Here is a 20,291-nt window from a genome sequence, read left to right as displayed (position 1 = left end):
TTAAAGCGATCGCTTGTCACGTCAAAGGCCCAGGTTAGATTCCCCACATGGGCACAATGTGTGTTTCTGGTGTTCCCCGCCGTGATATTGGTGGAATATTGCGTAAAACCCATTTCACTCACTCACATGTTGGAATTCATAGTTACTGGTTCTCGGTATCTTATGTAATCAATACTTGTCGTAAGAGGCGACTTAGTGGATCGGGTGGTCAGGCTCGCTGACTTGGTTGACACATGTCATCGTATCCCAATTGCGTAGATTGATGCTCATGCTGTTGATCACCGGATTGTCTGGTCCAAACTCGATTATTTATAGATCGCCGAAATATAGCTGGAATATTGCTGAGTGCGGCATAAAACTAAACTCACTCACTCACGTGTTTTCCAGTAACTTTTTCCTAACTTTTTTGTATGTTATTTGAGTTACATTTGGGATTACATTTCCTTGGTAAAGTACAGATTCTAGTACTTTTGAGGGGTTAAGTCCCATCCGGGATTCGAACCCACACACACAAAGTCAGCCGCTTAACCCGCTCAGCCACCACGACTTCCCCAAATTGCATTGTGTAATCATGTTATTTGAGGTCTAAACCAGCTAAAGATCAGTTGTAACCCGGATCTTCACTGGTCTTTTTCCCACCTAACTCTGTTACATATTTAAAGTATCTTTGTCATTTTAGACTTCGCGGACGTTGCTTCATGTCAATGGTATATTATGATTATCCCATCTATAACATGTGCTATTCATGATGTTTTATGTATTTTCATCAGATGTAGTATATTTTCTTTATAACATATCGTGTATTTAGTGAATAGAACAACGGGAATAAAATTTTATTTTGGAAACTGAATACATTTATCTGTTGTGTCTATTGTCGATGCGGTTTTGTGACAGTACCGGGGAAAGATCTCTGGTGTATAAGTTACATGTGGGAACGCATCCGTAATGACTGCTTTTAGAGTCCCGGGAGAAAAACTCAGGTATATAACTTAAATGTGGCAACGCATCTCTAATGACACGTTTGGCGCACACGTAACGTAGCGGTACACAGGCATTGTTACCAAGACAAAGCTCTGGCTTGTTGTGCCGTGAAGATCCGGGTTAGAATTTGTGTTCAGTAACCCATACTTGTCGTAAGAGGCGACTTACAGGATCGGGTGGTCATGCTCGCTGACTTGGTTGACACATGTCATCGTATCCCAATTGCGTAGGTCCATGGTCATGCTGTTGATCACTGGATTGTCTGGTCCAGACTCGATTAATTACAGACCGCCGCCATTTAGCTGGAATATGGGTGAGTGCGGCGTTAAACAACAAACCATCCAACCAACCAACTCCGGCCTATGGATACCTGAAGTAATGTCCCCTCCAGTCAGTGCACCGCCCACTTCCTACCATTGAAAATAAATAAGAAATAATATTTTAAACACTTGAAAAGTAAGCCTGGCCATAACGCCATGTGCGTGGGAAGACTACAAACAAAAATAGCATAGGCCTTTAAGTCATAAACAGTTTAATGTTTGCTTAACATGCGATATTGATTTTGATTCCCCGAAACAAATGTTATTGACAACGCACGATAAGGGCCCAAATTTTACAATCACCATCGCGAACTCTGGACATATAACTTGTGTTGTCATCGAGATGTGTTCCATGCGTATTCGTATACATTTTTTAAAGGTACATACCATTTTTAGATAAAAACGTATTTTTTGGAAAAGTTGGTTGGTTTGGTTTGTTGTTTAACGCAATATTGCAGCTACATGGCGGCGGTCTGTAAATAATCGAGTCTGGACCAGACAATCCAGTGATCAACAGCATGAGCATCAATCTACGCAACTGAGATACGATAACATGTGTCAAGCAAAAGTGTTACATTGGATCGTCGTGTAAGGTAATCAGAAAATATTATTTATAATCGTAAATGCTAATACATGTTTCGGACTAGCAGTGTGTAAGAGACAAGTGGACCGGCATAGAGATGAACGTGATGGGGTGGGTTCTCCCCAGTCATGATATTTGACATGGTTGCACGAGGTTGTGTATGATCTATGGTATGGTAAAGCAATGGCTTTCAAGGTAATGAAGGCAAAGAGGCATGTGGTTTATAGTATGCATTGAAACCTCGTCAGTTCGGACCATCTATTGTCTGACATACGTCCCTCTGAGTTAAAGACGTATTGTCTTACATAATTTCCTTTAACGAGTTAACGATTAATGTCTTATAAATGTACCTGCTACAAGTTTAGGACTTGTAGTCATATGTGGGGCGGTGGGGTAACCTAATGGTTAAAGCGTCTGCTCGTCACGCTGAAGAGCCGGGTTCGATTTCCCCACATGGGTACAATGTGTGAAGCCCATTACCGGTGTCCCCGCCGCGATATTGCTGGAATATTGCTAAAAATGGCGTAAAACCATACTCACTCACTCTAGAATTTTGACGATAACACAGACCTTACACACGCATGCACGTCGTCATATGAGCGAAATATTCTCAAGCACGACGTTAAACCCAATTCCACCACCACCACAGACCTTTAAAACACCTGTAAGTCGATATGGGTTCGACAATCAAGAGGCCAAGTGGCCTTGACATGCGTTGGTTGCGGTATTATTTGCACAGAGCGATAAGACGATGACATAAATTCGCTGTAATCATAATGCACATTACACGGGTATTCAGAGCGTATTTTCCGGTAGTTCCTGCCCCGACTGTTCAATCGCTGGAAGGTAAGTAACGTTGTTAACTATAGCTTGTAACTACACCAGTAGTGTTTGTCATGGAATACTGTATAACTAAAACAACTAAAACAACTATAGTTCATGGATTGAGTGTACCTTTTACTAACCTATGCATTGTGTACGCTGACTATTCTCGTATAAGTGTTGACTGTTTGGAAGGAGAACCCCGTGTAGCCGACATATCCAGATCACACACGGGGATATCAGTACGGTAAATACTGATATCATGATATGTCATGACACAAGCATGTTTGACCTGTAAATGACAGATTAGAATCTGGATGTTGATAAGAGAAAGTGGTGTGTACAGAGAATGTATTTTTTCATCTTAGGTAGTTCGTTGGTTTAACTCCGCACTCAGCAATATTCCAGCTATATGGCGGCTGTCTGTACATAATTGATTCTGGACAAAGCAATCCAGTGATCAACATCATGAGCATCGATCTAAGCAATTGGGATACAAAAACACGTGTCAACCAAGTCAGCGAGCCTGACCACCCGATCCCGTGGGTTACTGAAGATCAGTTCCAACCGGCATCTTTACAGCTCTCTTAGTTAGTATTTAGATTTGGCATTAGGGTACACCTGTGATGAGGGATCAGGGTACACCTGTGATGAGGGATCAGGGTTCACCTGTGATGAGGGATCAGGGTACACCTGTGATGGGGATCAGGGTTCACCTGTGATGAGGAATCAGGGTACACCTGTGATGAGGGATCAGGGTTCACCTGTGATGAGGAATCAGGGTACACCTGTGATGAGGGATCAGGGTTCACCTGTGATGAGGAATCAGGGTACACCTGATGAGGGATGACCTGGGATCAGGGTACACCTGTGATGAGGGATCAGGGTACACCTGTGATGAGGGATCAGGGTACACACCTGTGATGAGGGATCAGGGTACACCTGTGATGAGGGATCAGGGTACACCTGTGATGAGGGATCAGGGTACACCTGTGATGAGGATCAGGGTACACCTGTGATGAGGGATCAGGGTACACCTGTGATGAGGGATCAGGGTACACCTGTGATGAGGGATCAGGGTACACCTGTGATGAGGGATCAGGGTACACCTGTGATGAGGGATCAGGGTACACCTGTGATGAGGGATCAGGGTTCACCTGTGATGAGGGATCAGGGATCACACCTGTGATGAGGGATCAGGGTACACCTGTGATGAGGGATCAGGGTACACCTGTGATGAGGATCAGGGTACACCTGTGATGAGGGATCAGGGTACACCTGTGATGAGGGATCAGGGTACACCTGTGATGATGAGGGATCAGGGTACACCTGTGATGAGGGATCAGGGTACACCTGTGATGAGGGATCAGGGTACACCTGTGATGAGGGATCAGGGTACACCTGTGATGAGGGATCACACACCTGTGATGATCAGGGTCCACACCTGTGATGAGGGATACACACCTGTGATGAGGATCAGGGTTCACCTGTGATGGGTTCACCTGTGATGAGGGATCAGGTACACCTGTGATGAGGGATCAGGGTACACGTGATGTGTGTGAGGGATCAGGGTACACCTGTGATGAGGGATCAGGGTACACCTGTGATGAGGGATCAGGGTACACCTGTGATGAGGGATCAGGTACACCTCTGATGAGGGATCAGGGTTCACTTGTGATGAGGAATCAGGGTTCACCTGTGATGAGGGATCAGGGTATACACCTGTGATGAGGGATCAGGGTACACCTGTGATGAGGGATCAGGGTACACCTGTGATGAGGAATCAGGGTACACCTGTGATGAGGTATCAGGGTACACCTGTGATGAGGGATCAGGGTTCACCTGTGATGAGGGATCAGGGTACACCTGTGATGAGGGATCAGGGTTCACCTGTGATGAGGGATCAGGGTACACCTGTGATGAGGGATCAGGGTTCACCTGTGATGAGGAATCAGGGTACACCTGTGATGAGGGATCAGGGTTCACCTGTGATGAGGGATCAGGGTACACCTGTGATGAGGGATCAGGGTACACCTGTGATGAGGGATCAGGGTACACCTGTGATGAGGGATCAGGGTACACCCTGTGATGATGGGGATCAGGGTACACCTGTGATGAGGGATCAGGGTACACCTGTGATGAGGGATCAGGGTACACCTGTGATGAGGGATCAGGGTACACCTGTGATGAGGGATCAGGGTACACCTGTGATGAGGGATCAGGGTACACCTGTGATGAGGGATCAGGGTACACCTGTGATGAGGGATCAGGGTACACCTGTGATGAGGGATCAGGGTACACCTGTGATGAGGGATCAGGGTACACCTGTGATGAGGGATCAGGGTACACCTGTGATGAGGGATCAGGGTACACCTGTGATGGGGATCAGGGTTCACCTGTGATGAGGGATCAGGGTACACCTGTGATGAGGGATCAGGGTACACCTGTGATGATGAGGGACCAGGGTACACCTGTGATGAGGGATCAGGGTTCACCTGTGATGAGGGATCAGGGTACACCTGTGATGAGGGATCAGGGTTCACCTGTGATGAGGGATCAGGGTACACCTGTGATGAGGGATCAGGGTTCACCTGTGATGAGGGATCAGGGTACACCTGTGATGAGGGATCAGGGTACACCTGTGATGAGGGATCAGGGTTCACCTGTGATGAGGGATCAGGGTACACCTGTGATGAGGGATCCGGGTACACCTGTGATGAGGGATCAGGGTACACCTGTGATGAGGGATCAGGGTACACCTGTGATGAGGGATCAGGGTACACCTGTGATGAGGATCAGGGTACACCTGTGATGAGGGATCAGGGTTCACCTGTGATGAGGATGAATCAGGGTTCACCTGTGATGAGGGATCAGGGTTCACCTGTGATGAGGGATCAGGGTACACCTGTGATGAGGGGATCAGGGCAGTACACCTGTGATGAGGAATCAGGGTCACACCTGTGATGAGGGATCAGGGTTCACCTGTGATGAGGGATCAGGGTACACCTGTGATGAGGGATCAGGGTTCACCTGTGATGAGGGATCAGGGTACACCTGTGATGAGGGATCAGGGTACACCTGTGATGAGGGATCAGGGTACACCTGTGATGAGGAATCAGGGTACACCTGTGATGAGGGATCAGGGTACACCTGTGATGAGGGATCAGGGTACACCTGTGATGAGGGATCAGGGTACACCTGTGATGAGGGATCAGGGTACACCTGTGATGAGGGATCAGGGTACACCTGTGATGGGGGATCAGGGTACACCTGTGATGAGGGATCATCAGGGGTACACCTGTGTGATGAGGGATCACCTACACCTGTGATGAGGGATCAGGGTACACCTGTGATGAGGGATCAGGGTACACCTGTGATGAGGGATCAGGGTACACCTGTGATGAGGGATCAGGGTACACCTGTGATGAGGGATCAGGGTACACCTGTGATGAGGGATCAGGGTACACCTGTGATGAGGGATCAGGGTACACCTGTGATGATTGATCAGATTCACACTGTGTGATGAGGATCAGGGTACACCTGTGATGAGGGATCAGGTACACCTGTGATGAGGGATCAGGGTACACCTGTGATGAGGGATCAGGGTACACCTGTGATGAGGGATCAGGGTACACCTGTGATGAGGGATCAGGGTACACCTGTGATGAGGGATCAGGGTACACCTGTGATGAGGGATCAGGGTTCACCTGTGATGAGGGATCAGGTACACCTGTGATGAGGGATCAGGGTACACCTGTGATGAGGATCAGGGTACACCTGTGATGAGGGATCAGGGTACACCTGTGATGAGGAATCAGGGTACACCTGTGATGAGGGATCAGGGTACACCTGTGATGGGGGATCAGGGTACACCTTGAAGGGGGATAAGATTCCTGTCGTCAGCTCGGTAAAGAATGAAGCATGACCCATAATTGAAGTGTGCTTCCCATCTCAAGACTTATCTACTTCATTTTTAAAACGTCGAATTCGATATTCTGGCTTCAGAATTGAGCATCCTGCTCAGATGCTGAGAACGTGGGTACGCCGTCGGACTGTTCTTATCGGTCTTGACGTGGGTGGGGATGGGGGTTTGGGGTGACCACTGCTTGCGGGTGACCACTACAGGGGCGGTCTATAAATTGATTGTTTTGCTGAAAACGTCGCCATATTGGCCAAATGGTGCTTCTACGGGCGTTGAAGGGCCAGGTAACGTCACGCAGAGACGCACCTGACTGAAGCATACATACAGCCCTCCACCTGTCATTTTCCCGAGTCGTGGCATGTCGAACTTGTTCCAGAACGATGAAACGAAGGTGTTTCTTGCTAATTCTAATATCTAATATTCATTTTAACACTCTCTTTCTCTGATTTAAACCTAAAACTTCATTCGGAGTTTAGCAATATTCCAGCGCTGTCATGGCGGGGGTCACCAGAAATGGGCTTCACACATGGTACCCGTGTGGGGAATCAAACCGGGTCCTTGGCGTGACGAGCGAACGCTTTAACCACTCTGCTACCCCACCACTCACTTCATTCAGAAGAGTACCAAAGAAAATATTCCATGTAAAAAGCTTTGTCTTTGATTATATCTATTGCCCAAATATTTTACTCAGTGTTCGCGGTAGATTTTGTACCAGTGCATGCAGAAATAAAATTATATATATGCGTGTGAAATTGTCATTACAATGACATCATTATCATAACAAATAATTTTAATTATAACCTATGACTACTAATGATGTCGACTGCTAAGACATAAACGACTTCTATGGATAATTTTAATAATATGATGTTATTGTTATGTAATCCGTGTATGTATTAAATATATTCTTGTGTAATGTTTGTGACAATTCTTATTATCTATTTGAATGCCAATTATATTCAGTTTAGACAGAAATGTCTAATTACACAGTATTGTCAATAACAATATAAACTGTAAATCAGAATCTGTGCGTGCAGAACACGCACGAAAAATATGTTTTGCGTGTTTTTATGATGTTGGGCGTGAAAAACGCAGGTTTCTGCGGTAACGCGAACACCGTTTTACTCTATAACCTACTTACCGTGTACAGTACAGATTCACTGACCATAATACACACCTGTATTCTTCCGACCACGTAAAGACTGATCGACTGAGTTTGCCGCAAACATTCTGGCTATTACTCCAAGGCAGTCGGGTTTCTCGTGGAAAAAACATCATTTATCTGCCTCACTATCTAAAGACTTCATAGAAATGACCGTGTTGTCACATCGGCAGTAGACCCTTACTCACATTTTCACAATGTGCACCATTGACGTTAAGAAAACTGTCGTTGTGATCATTTGAAAGAAGTAGCAGTTGTTGACATGAATGTAACGACATGCATGAATTCTTTCCAACACAGCGTCTTACATTTGAACACACACTTGATCATATATTGACAATATATATGCTGTAAAGTGTTTCTTCTTTCTGTCTTTCTCGTCAAGCACTGACGCTTGACATCACGCAGAAATGAATAAGAAATTACTTACCCTCGGGCTATTTGTGCAAAAATAACAATATATCCAGAGCACTTGGAAAATTGTAAGGTCATGTTTGTGGGTTTTGAACTATCCAGACCTGTGAGGTTTGAACATTATATCATGGATACATAAAACGTATTTGAATCACGGGATGTGAACAGTGAAGATACGATCATTTTATGGATAGATCATTTCACATTATGGGAACTTTGTAATACACGGAGCAACGTACATGTAAGTATTTAAAATAACACGTTGCATATCGATAATGTAGTGGCGTATTATGAGTAGCAAGCATGTAGTATGTTGATATTGCTACGTCTATCATTAATAACTAACAGGTTGCATGTCGATATGCTAATTAGAAGTTTATAAATGACATTTTACATGTTGATATTTCCATAATGCCACAGTGTTAGCAGTGTCGGTGAAACAGAAACACGTCATTACGTCAGCATTGTGGAGTAGGTAAGTGAGTGAGTGAGTGAGTTTAGTTTTACGCCTTTTTTAGCAATATTCAAACAATGTCACGGCGGGAGATAGAAATGGGCTTCACACATTGTACCCATGTGAGGAATCGACCCCGGTGTAGCAGCCCAGAATACCCCCCACCAGATTATACCCCGGGGTAAACTATGGGCTAGCCCAGTTTGTATCCAGGGGGTATATTCTGGACCAGGCCAAAGTATACCCCTCCAACCCAGACAATACCCCTTAAAAAATTATGTTGACAATTCACTCAATATGAGTGTGTGACTCAGGGCAATGGTCTTGGTGTCATTTAAAGGAATTTGTACGTGCATTTTATTTACATTACTGCATAATACAAAATTCATGAAGCATTTGTTTAGTGCCTCTCTGCGATGTGATATTTTCGACTTTGCGTAACCCAGCCATGCTGATATATCATCAAGGTTAGTAGTTAGTTATCTGCTTTATCTGCTTTAACTAAGGTATTTCGGCGACGGGGAATTACACTTATTAAGAAATGAGGTGTGGAACAAAAATAGAAAATTTGAGAGAAAACTGATTTGAAAAGTTTAAAAAAACATATATACATATTTATAACAATTTTAAGATGGTAAAAAGTGGAATTATTCTATTATTGTTTTGGGAAATTTGATGGTCTATGGAGATCATCAAGGTGTTTGTGGAATTATTTTATACCTACCTTCTTGTTGTGACATAAATTAGTTTGACTTTTAGAGAGAAAACATATAAGTTAAAAAAATTAAACAAAACATTTTGACAAGTGTTAAACCAATCAAATGTGAAATGAGAAAGATTAAACCACATGCTACAAACTAAAACATTTCCTGAACCAAAATGTCAATGAGTACATCACAGATTCGGGAATTTCACGAGATGGAGTGTGGGCAACAGATGCAGAAGTTATGTCAACAGCCAGTCTGTTAAAATGTGACATTTATATTTACAGTGCAGTTGGTCAGTCAATGCAATGGCTGATGTACCCTGCCAGCTTCAGCTTGAAAACTCACACTGATTATGCTTTGTATCTGGAAAATGTATCGGACCATTTCAATGTTGTAACCAGTGTTTAATTGTGTGAGAAGTACAATAAAATTATAGTAGTATCCTTAATCACTTGTTTTCTGTAGGGGTATAATCTGGGCCTGGTGTGTGTGTGTGTGTGTGTGTGTGTGTGTGTGTGTGTGTGTGTGTGTGTGTGTGTGTGTGTGTGTGTGTGTGTGTGTGTGTGTAGTGTGTGTGTGATACTATGGCCTAGTTCAGAATATACCCCGGGGTATAAACTAGGCTAGCCCAGATTATACCTGGGGTATAGTCTGGGCTAGCCCAGTTTAACCCCGGGTATAGTCTGGGACAGGGGTATACTCTGGCCTGTTACACCGGGTCTTCGGCGAACGCTTTGACCACTAGGCTACCCACTGCCCCTGTGGCGTATGTTCCTCCACCTTTAATACGACAGTATTATTGAAGACATTATTTCCCTCGCTCGGCATCTTTGCGGTATCGTTATGAACCCTGTCGAACGTTTTATGGTAGTCTCAAACATCATACGGTCTTGTCAATCGCTAGAGTCACAGTGGAAGAGAATGAGAAATTGAAAGGGTGAATTCTGTTCTGATGTGCCCAACTATAGCGTCTAAAGCCGTATAAATACTAAATGCTTTGGTAAACGTTCAGTTTGTTCCAAATGGCAGAGGTGGTAGAACTTTAGTGTTTCAGAGATATAAGTTTCGAATTAAGACTAGCAAGCGTGACACAACACATTGGAGACATCCTCCTAGTGGAGAGACGATTAACACCAGGGACGACTTGATCACAAGCTACAGAGATGTCCATAACCATGCCAGAATGGATTTTTATGTTCAGCATACATTGTCTTTCTAATTAACATGGTCTGGTGATCCGCTTAACCCCTAAATAAACAACTTGCAAAAGAGGAACACCCCAAATAGATCAATAGTGTAACTGAACAAACCGATCTACAGGCAAGGTGACAAGACCAGCCTAGTGCACCAGCACCTAAAGCCTAGCTGTTGCCAGCTCAACAGCCGAGTCGAGCCCATCCCGGGAATAAGGACGTTAAAAAGACCGGGATATCGTGTGGTTGATCAGGGCCCCATACACACAACAATGGGCCGTTTTTAACAGGCGACAAGAATAGACTCCTAGTACGCCATGACGCTATTGTTTGTGGAGGCGGATGTAATAGTGATCCGGTTTAGAGACTCCGTATGTTCTAACTGTAAGGTCCAATGATTATAGGCGACTATAAAGACCTGTGTGTATAGGCTCGGTGACTTGGAGAATCTTCTTACCTCAAACATGTGGACCGTAGCTCACTATATTTACAAACCGCGATCGTACATGTGAGGCGTTAAGCACCTTTAACCCTATAAACAACAACAACAACAACAACAACAACAACAATATCAGTTGGATTATGTTTATGAGACAGTGTGATGTCATTCTATAAGTTAAGAAAAGCTCCAATACTGAACATTTAACAACCTTTAGCAGCTGCGTTCATACAGGTGAGGCGTTAAGCGCCAGACCAGCTGAAAACAACAAAAACAACAACTACAACAACAATATCAGTTGGATTATGTTTATGAGAAACTGTGATGTCATTCTATGAGTTAAGTTCCAATACTGAACATTTACATTCCTTATTTTTGAAGTTACAACATACGATGGGGTGTACCTCCTCAAAGTACGACGACGACTATTTCCACGACATCAACGATGAAGAAGCCTGGGAGGACGACTTTGATCAGGACGCAAAAGAGCAGTACACAGACGACCCTCAGAACTTGAACCTAAAGCACTACACGGTGGACTTCAGAACGTCATCGGGGTCAAATGACGTCAAGCCACGCCGTCCCGAAGTCCCCCCTGGTCAGATGTGGACAGACATGGACTTTACTCTCCCAATAGCAATAAAAGAATACGAGAAGCTAAAACTGGATTGGAAGAGACCGCAGGTACTAATAACATGGTATAGTAATTAGGTTATCTTTTAAGCGTTTAGTTTTGGATTGACTTGGCTTTGCATGTGTTTGTGACGGGTTTCACTGGCGGGGAAGGGCACGCTAGCCTTTTTGTGAACACCTGGTGTCACTTCTTCTTGATAGTGTTTCAGAAACACGTGCATGCGGCAATCGGAATCGTGCAATCGACTTTTCTTTTAAGCATGAAAAATGTCTTGTTTTATTCAGGCATTGGTTTAATTGTTGAAGATATTCAGTTTTACCACCACAGTTACCGCCTCATCTCTTTCGTGTTTGCTCAAAGGTTGAGAGTGACAGTGAACTATGATGGTGACTTTCCAAATTTCCTATTACAATGCAACCGCAGCTGCAACATCTGAGATATTTGGGACTTATTTTGTTATCGTAAATTTTCCTTTTTGTAAGCCCAGAATAAAAACCAAATGATGTGACGTGATTGGGATTAAACAGCAGATCATAATGCCTTCTATTTCTGCCCAGCCAGGGTAACAACAATTCCCATCTTTAAAATCTGGTATTCTGCAGACTGTACGATAAAGGTGGGCAATGGCATACACCATTGTTCAGACATTTCTCTATTTTACTCTGAAGATACTCAATTTCCTTGGGATGATACGTTATGGGGCACTTACGGATAGTTGAATGGGATATGCATGCTGTATCACCTTGTTCCGAGTGTATTTCTGTTGTGTGCGTTAACGTGGGATGTGTCGTATACATGTCTGTGTATGAACAAATATTAAGTAAAGTTATTGAGATGCCTTGAATTCAAGCACACACATGAAACATTCTGCCGTAATAATAAGACATCTGTTCCAGACGCATCTTGAAAATAGAAGCGACAAGTCACATCCATAAGAAGTCTCTGCTAAAAGCGAAGCCGAGCATGTGTTTGTTTGCTTGTTTGTTTAACACCTCACTAAGCAATATTACAGCTGTAAGGCGGCGGTCTAGACCAGCTAATCAAGTGACGGACATCATGAGATACGATGACTGAGCCATCCTCGATAATCCCCAGGGTATAGGTTACGATCACTCTCCACTATACCCTGGATGCATCCACGGCTTGGCCCGATAATTATATTACCTCCCTTTGCTGGCTCCGCATTCTCACAGTATCCAATCAGCTAAGCCGCCGTTACATCCGAGCTTGCCAATGTCAAAAAGAGATAGCGGCCGCAGCCGCGAAGGTTTGTTCACAGTGCCACTCAGATTGTTTAGGAAATAATAAAGACAAATTGACAGATCTGAAACTTTCAAAATATATATAAAAGAACTCCTTCCACCTCTTTCAGAGTACCTCTGCATCAATTATGTTGCCAAGTTTAAACGGTTAGATAATTTAAGAAGCGAAAGTGATTTGTGACTGGTTCGCTCAACTTCCCAGCGTAGACACCTGATTGGACAAAAAAGCCAGCAAAGGGAGGTAATACAAATCATCGGGCCAAGCCGTGGATGCATCCAGGGTATAGTGGAGATTGATCGTAACGTATACCCTGGAGATTATCGAGGATGTGACTGAGGATGTGTACATGAATCACTATAGTGATTATACGTACGCTTCAGAGACTTTAAGGGCATGATGGGTAGTTATCTTATCTAAACTGTTGTTCAGCCATACATTTCTATTTGATACCAAATCTTATTTGATATCGAATTTTGTATCTTTCTATATTACTTGCCCGAGTATCGAGTTACAGCGACTGAATGGTATACATCACACTACTGAATTGTCTTTATATATGAAGCTCATGTGTCACACATTAAAGGACTGTTTCGATGTAATTTTGTGTTCCAATCATTATCGACCCGTAAACACCGTCAGCAACCCATACTTGTCGTAAGACACGACTAACGGGATATGGCAGTCAGGCTCGATGACGTGGTGGATGCATGTCATCGTATCCCCACTGCATAGATCGATGCTCATGATGTCAATCACTGGATTGTCTGGTCCAGACTCGATTATTTGTAGACCGCGATGATATAGCTGGATAATTGCAACAAATGAATAATCCCACCAATTCAACAACGTCATAATTGTTACTAATGCTAGATACGGCGAGAGCATTATGCTCTCTATCCCGATTTTCTTATTAATTCTATTGTGATATTTTATAGGAAATCGTTCGTAATCCCGTTCTCTTTGCTGATGGGACTTCAAGATTCGACATCAAACAACGGAGCTTTGGAACGTGTTGGTTCCTGTCCATGATGGCAAACCTTGGTGACAAGCCTGACCTCTGTAGGAAGGTAACCTATCACCATGAGTCATTTAATGTTGTCGTCAACACGTTACAATACACATCTATTGCTACGCTGAAATGTGGTCCAAATATTTGACGTCAGTGGAATTCGAGTGTCTGACAGGACTGGGTGGTCAATCTGATCCCGGCATTTTACTGTTAGTTCTTCTACGGCCTTCGTGAAGATTGGAGACTGTGAGTGAGTGAGTGAGTTTAGTTTTACGCCACTTTTATTAATATTACCACAATATCACGGCCATGGACACTAGGAATGGGCTTCACAGGTTGTACCCATGTGGGGAATCGAACCCGGATCTTTGTCGTAACGAGCGAACGCTTCATCCACTAGGTTACTGGATATAGAGTTAGAGTGAATGAAATGGCCAAGCCACATGACAAAACATTATGTGGCAATGGATAAGTCATATATTTAATTATCACGACACTTATAAATATGGAACTGCTTCATGCAATAATTCAGGTGATCAACGAGGATTCGTACACTCCAAGAACTGACGGGATCTGTCACTGTCGACTGTGGAGGTTCGGGGAGTGGGAGGACGTGTACATGGACGACTACCTCCCCGTGTTTGCCGGCAGCAGGTGCTTGTACGGAGCACTATCTGGGACGGACACCAACGAGATGTGGGTCTCACTACTGGAGAAGGCACTGGCCAGGTAACCCAGCCATTGCCCCACACGTAGTGCCGTAATTTTTTATTAGCGTTTTACCAGGATTAGAATAGGTTACCTGTCCTTCACGAAGACGTTTTAGTATAATATGGGTCTAATTTGCAGTAAATATTTATTGTTTTCCTGTTTCGGATCGGGGTTCGAACTCATAGCTGTATGTCGTAAGATGTCACTGAAATGAATTCCGTGATCAGTGATCTTACCCCATGATGTAGATCTTTGCTAATTATGTCAATCACTGTCTTTTTTTCATCCCAGACTCAGTTATTTACAAGCTGCATTTACCCGTGAAGATTTGATATCCACTAACCCATGCTTGTCGTAAGAGGTGACTAACGGGATCGGGTGGTCAGGATCACTCACTTGGTTGACACCTGCCATCGTATCCCATATAGTTGGAATATTGCTGAGTGAGGCACTGATAAAGTTGGAATTTCTGTTTCTGCGCCGAACGACAAATAGAAACTTGAACATTTAGTGAGTGAGTGAGTGAGTTTGGTTTTACGCTGCTTTTAGCAATATTCCAGCGATATCACGGCGGGGGACACCAGAAATGGGCTTCACACATTGTACCCATGTGGGGAATCGAACCCAGGTCTTCGGCGTGACGAGCGAACACATTTACCACTAGGCTACCCCGCCAGCCTAACATTTAGATCTTTGATGGATTCATATTGAACCGTTTAAACAAAAACGAAACGCGCATTACAATATGCGGGTGGGATTTAAGATGGTATTGTTGTCCAACAAACCATCTGCATCTGTGCTCTGAACTGCATCTGTTTTATAGGCTGCATGGTTCGTACAACGTGGTGAGCGATGAGGGTGGTTACCCTAGCGACGCCTACATCACCCTGACAGGTGGCGTGGCAGAGAGAGTCAGCTTTAACTACGATGATCCTGACCCTACCGAGCTGTTCCGTCGTCTCAGGAACGCCCTTCGTACGGGCGCTTTGGTCACTTGTGCAGTTCCGGTAAGTCTCTCGCGCCCATTTTATATCTCAGCTTCAAAGTCCTGCATGGGACGCAGTTGCCCAATTGTACATGTTGACACATGCACTTTAGGTCATCACCATGGAGTAGCCAATCACGGAGCTAGAATTCGATCTCCGACATGTTTCGTTATAGTTATCTGTAAATGGTTTAACACTATCAGGTGTTTCGTGTCAGTGAGCCAGTTGAGTGGTCCATGCGATGTATGTCTCCCATCAGGATACAGATACACAAGCATAGGTTCCCAGGGAGGTATCTTAATCAGGAATCCATGTGGGTTCGAATCCAAATTCACCCTGATCATGTGTCTAGGTTTATCAGATCAGTCCCAGTATGAAGTTCTTGACGGGCATTTAAAAGTGGGACGAACATCAATACATGACACGTTTTTGATGAATAAAAAAAAGTTGCTATCCATAAACACGTGTCACGTATTCAGTCACAGTAATTTCATCAAAGTTCTAATTCTAAGACCACCCCCTCTGGCACCCTGCAGCATTAAACAGACGTAATATAATAATTATTACTGTTGGAAGAGACGCTTCGACACTCACTCTCACTCCGTCATAGAGTTTTACGACATATACTGAGAGAAACAAATAAAGGATCATAGGAAAATTCAAGCGTTCCTTAAATATTTCCCAGTTTTCATCACCAGCTTTGAATAGCGCTGTGGCGACGAAAACTGGAAAATAATATATATATCCAATTCACTGGATGCAATATTTCAATCTTGTATATTGCAGTCCAAGTTCGATGGCAAGGTGGGGCTGGTGGGAGGACATGCCTATTCCTTGACAGGAGCCTATGTGGTAAGTTTAAACATCGTTTGAGGATATGCGTACCTATTTCATTTCAATGTTGAGACTCATTTTCCATCAATGTCATGCTGAAAGACCTTAGGATAGCATTGTTCCATCAAGCCAAGTCTGTGGCTTTAACTCCCTTATCGGGGGCCATTTGGTTGTCCATTATTTGTGAGACTTCAACACTGACCAGTGTCGGTGAGTTGGGTCAACTCCGGCTACTCCGCTGCGGACATTGCATGAAATCACTGTAAATAGCAACGTCAGAGCTTGTATGACATGGCGTCCATTTTGGACAAAGATATTTCTGTTCTTAACATTATCATGTTAAACCAGTCTAAGTTAGCTGAGGCTCAGTACTATTCGCTATACTGCTATGTGTATACTGAGTCTCAGTATATCAGTGTAACGAATAACACTGAGGCTAAGTCTACTTAGGCTCCAGGTTAAACACACTGAAAAGAAGATAGGCGAACGAACACAGTTAAAGTTATACAATTTTCATGAGTGAACCAGTTTATGTAGACGAGTGCGATTTGATATACTCACGTGCACGAAACTAAATCCAAGATGGATTCCTAGCCGAAATTCTATTGAGTCATTTTTGGGCGCAACAGTGATATAGCCGCTCACTACCGTCGTGTTATGTATATGTATCTTGTCCGAGGTCTGTCATTCAAGTTATGTTCAAGGTGACCAGAAGTGACGGAGAGAAGGTTCCCTTAGTGAGGATACGCAATCCTCATGGTACACACGAATGGCAGGGGAAGTGGAGCGATAGGTTAGTGACTCTGTTACTTCCTGGAGATAGGTCACCTTTAAATACGTATATGTAGTGAGTGAGTTAACATTTTATATCGTACGGCAAATTCGTGACGATAAATAGGTATACAAGTATACTGAGAATACATATAATTATACTTTTTAAATGCTGTCGTCAAAGGACAACTAGATTATCACAGATTAAAATTGAATCTAGTTTGAGATCATTTTAAAATGCGTAATACAACAAAAACAATATAAAATCGGACAATATTACGGCGGGAGACAGTAGAAGTGCCTTTACACATTGTACCCATGTGGGAGTGGGAGTGAGTGCGTGAGTTCAGTTTTACGCCACACTTAGCGATATTCCAGCTATATGGCGGCGGTCTGTAAATAATCGAGTCTGGACCAGGCAATCCAGTGATTAACAGCATGAGTATCAATCTACACAACTGGGATACGATGGCATGTGTCAGCCAAATCAGCGAGCCTGACCAACCGATCACGTAAGTCGCCTCTTACGACAAGTATACCCATGGGGGGATCTAACTCGGGTCTTTCGCCTGACAAGCGAACGCTTAAACCACGAGGCTTCCCCACCACACCACACCTACATGGATATATTTCAAGATGGCTGAGCTTCAATGATCCAGTCATATCATTTCCATCACTGTGGACGCCCATTGGACAATGTTCATGCGGATGGTTGAGACCGGAAGCTTCTGACGTTGACTGTGTTTAGTGTTCTGTTGGAAGTGGTGTTTCTGTCGGAAGAAGTTTAAGTTTTTCTTTACAAAATGTTTTTTTCAGGAGCAGAGAGTGGGGGGAATTGTCCGAGGGAATCCAAATACAAAGAAACAAAAACGACGGAGAGTTCTGGATAAACTTGGAAGACTTTCTCCATTATTTTGACCAAACTACAATTTGCTCGCTGACTCCAGATTTTGACATTGATGGAAGATCAGATGGTCTCAGTGAGTAATCTATATAGTATGTGATAACAAAAGTGTCGTTTTATTTGATAAAGACCACCATTCATAAATGCATTCAATTTGGTAAAAATGATTAATATTGAATGATGGTCTACTATGAAATTGCAAACTTTGGTAAACCATGGCAGAAAATATAGTTGTACCTCCAAATTAACACCGTTTTCGATTCCCATGTGTACCTTATCAGCGCTTAAAGTTGTACAACTGTTATGTACACTTGGAAACTGGATCTTTCAAACAATTTAAATCGTTTAAACGTGAGGCTGAAATATTTGCCGGTATGTAAACTACCCGAATGAAATACAAGACATCGAATCACCATTTCGTGTTAGTTTACGTTTTAGTCAACCTCAAATGTGTCTGTATACTTTCTTTTGTCCGGTACTGTATATAGGTTATAGTTGTTCTTCTGGGACATGTCTGCCATTATTCTGCAACAGATCATGTACTGAGGATATTCGGGGAGTGGCGAGGAGGAGTGGGCCAAGGGGGGCACCTTAAGGGCTCGAGTCAGGAACCCCCGGTTTGCATTTACAGTTCCAGAAGAAGGTTGGTTCTATTGTCAAATTGTGAAAGAATGATGTCATTGTTCATAAGTCTGATTGGCACCTCGTAAATTAATCCTGAATATATATTAGTTTCAGACCAAATAAGAATGGTATTCATGGTATCATTCATTCACTCAGCTCGTTGATGATATTTTCTGAAAGCTGGACTTTCGTTGTCAGGTTTAACAGAGGATGGATATGTTCCTATCGTTGTGCAGATAATACAGAAGGCTCACCACCTGGATTATGAATCTATACGCTGTGACTTATACAAGGTGAGTCAGGAAGCGTCATTGTCTCGAAACGTTCTCGTTCATACATTTTTCAAAGACTGTTTCCTTGAAAAGGCTCTTTGAGAAAACCAAGAGAAGAATCACAGAATAGACATAGATACAGTTATGCATTTCTCAATTTCAATTTGTTCCATCTATTTTCAGGTAAACAATTGACTTGCCTTTGCATGTGTTTGTGAGGGGTGCCACCTCACTGTCACATATTCATAAACACATGCTGATGCTACAGTCAGAATCATACAAAGGACTCAACTTTTAGTACAGATTTCTCATAATTATGGAAATAGTTTGTCGCTTATATTTACACCAGGTGGTGAGGGGCAGTGAAAAGTCCAGGATGCTCTACGTGGCCAGGATGAGAGACACTGAAGCCAAGGATTGTTATTACCCCCGCCTGCAGTGCACGTTCCGATACAGGTTGAAGCCAGGCCGGTACTTGGTTATCCCCTCCACCTACCAGCGCGGCATCACCAGGGAATTCCTTCTCAGGGTCTTCTGCCCCTGTCCGGTGTACTATTGCAGGTAAAGGCTTCAGTGACTGAATGTTGTTTAAAGCCGCGGCCACCCGGTCAGAGTCAGAACAGGTCCCCTGCTTGTGGTAAGGGGCGACTTAATGGATGGCCCAAATGGGATCCAGGTAGAATGATTTCCCAGCACATCATACATGGCCTTCAGAGGCTTTGAATTGGGCTTACTCTGAAGATCAGGGTTCGAAATGATAGTCACGAATGAATGTTGTTTGTGGTTAGAGGCGAGTAAATTGATCGGGATAGTGAGACCTTTTCTATTATGTGTAAAGGTTGTCACGTGTATTGTTGATATTTTGTGTATTAATTATTACCAGTAAACTTTATATTTCTCGCTTCTGTCAACAGGAATGTGCCCAGACGGAAACAAATCATGGTTGTATCTAGGTACTGAATCTAGCATCAGGAGAGCATTGGATATAATACTACGGATAAAGAGCACGAGGAAGAACAATCTCAGGACCACTTGTAAATGCTCCATGAAGAGCTGATTAAGACAATTAAGACATGTGTGAGGATGAACAGCTGGGTGTTTGGTAATTGGCTATCCAGCAGATACCAGGACCATGTTTACAAGGGATACAGAGAATGAGAAAGAAATGAAATGGCACCACCGAGGACGACTGCTGGGGCATGTAGATGACACTGCGTTAGTTGAAGAACAATGCAAGACTGTTTCAATATAATTACCCATTTAGCCACAGTACTACGGTAGTTTAA

General features: G+C 43.5%; 1 protein-coding gene across 1 annotated transcript; it reads left to right on the top strand.

Annotated features, from left to right (window-relative positions):
- Nucleotides 1-2,622: 2,622 nt before the first annotated feature.
- Nucleotides 2,623-20,059, top strand: LOC124288042 (calpain-A-like). Its single transcript, XM_046724605.1, is given in 13 exon segments — nucleotides 2,623-2,730; nucleotides 11,379-11,681; nucleotides 13,830-13,961; nucleotides 14,436-14,632; nucleotides 15,438-15,621; nucleotides 16,387-16,452; nucleotides 17,139-17,227; nucleotides 18,022-18,185; nucleotides 18,644-18,695; nucleotides 18,697-18,752; nucleotides 18,932-19,026; nucleotides 19,355-19,566; nucleotides 19,920-20,059. Coding segments are annotated over 12 exon segments (1,584 nt in total). The 5' UTR covers nucleotides 2,623-2,730; nucleotides 11,379-11,390; the 3' UTR covers nucleotides 19,966-20,059.
- Nucleotides 20,060-20,291: the final 232 nt, after the last annotated feature.

This window comes from Haliotis rubra, unplaced genomic scaffold (genome assembly GCF_003918875.1).
Source record: "Haliotis rubra isolate DU_JTF1 unplaced genomic scaffold, ASM391887v1 Scf41, whole genome shotgun sequence".
Classification (NCBI taxonomy): Eukaryota; Metazoa; Mollusca; class Gastropoda; order Lepetellida; family Haliotidae; genus Haliotis; species Haliotis rubra.
The sequence above is the reverse complement of the archived record's forward strand: the minus strand, read 5'-3'. Positions and strand labels throughout refer to the sequence as shown.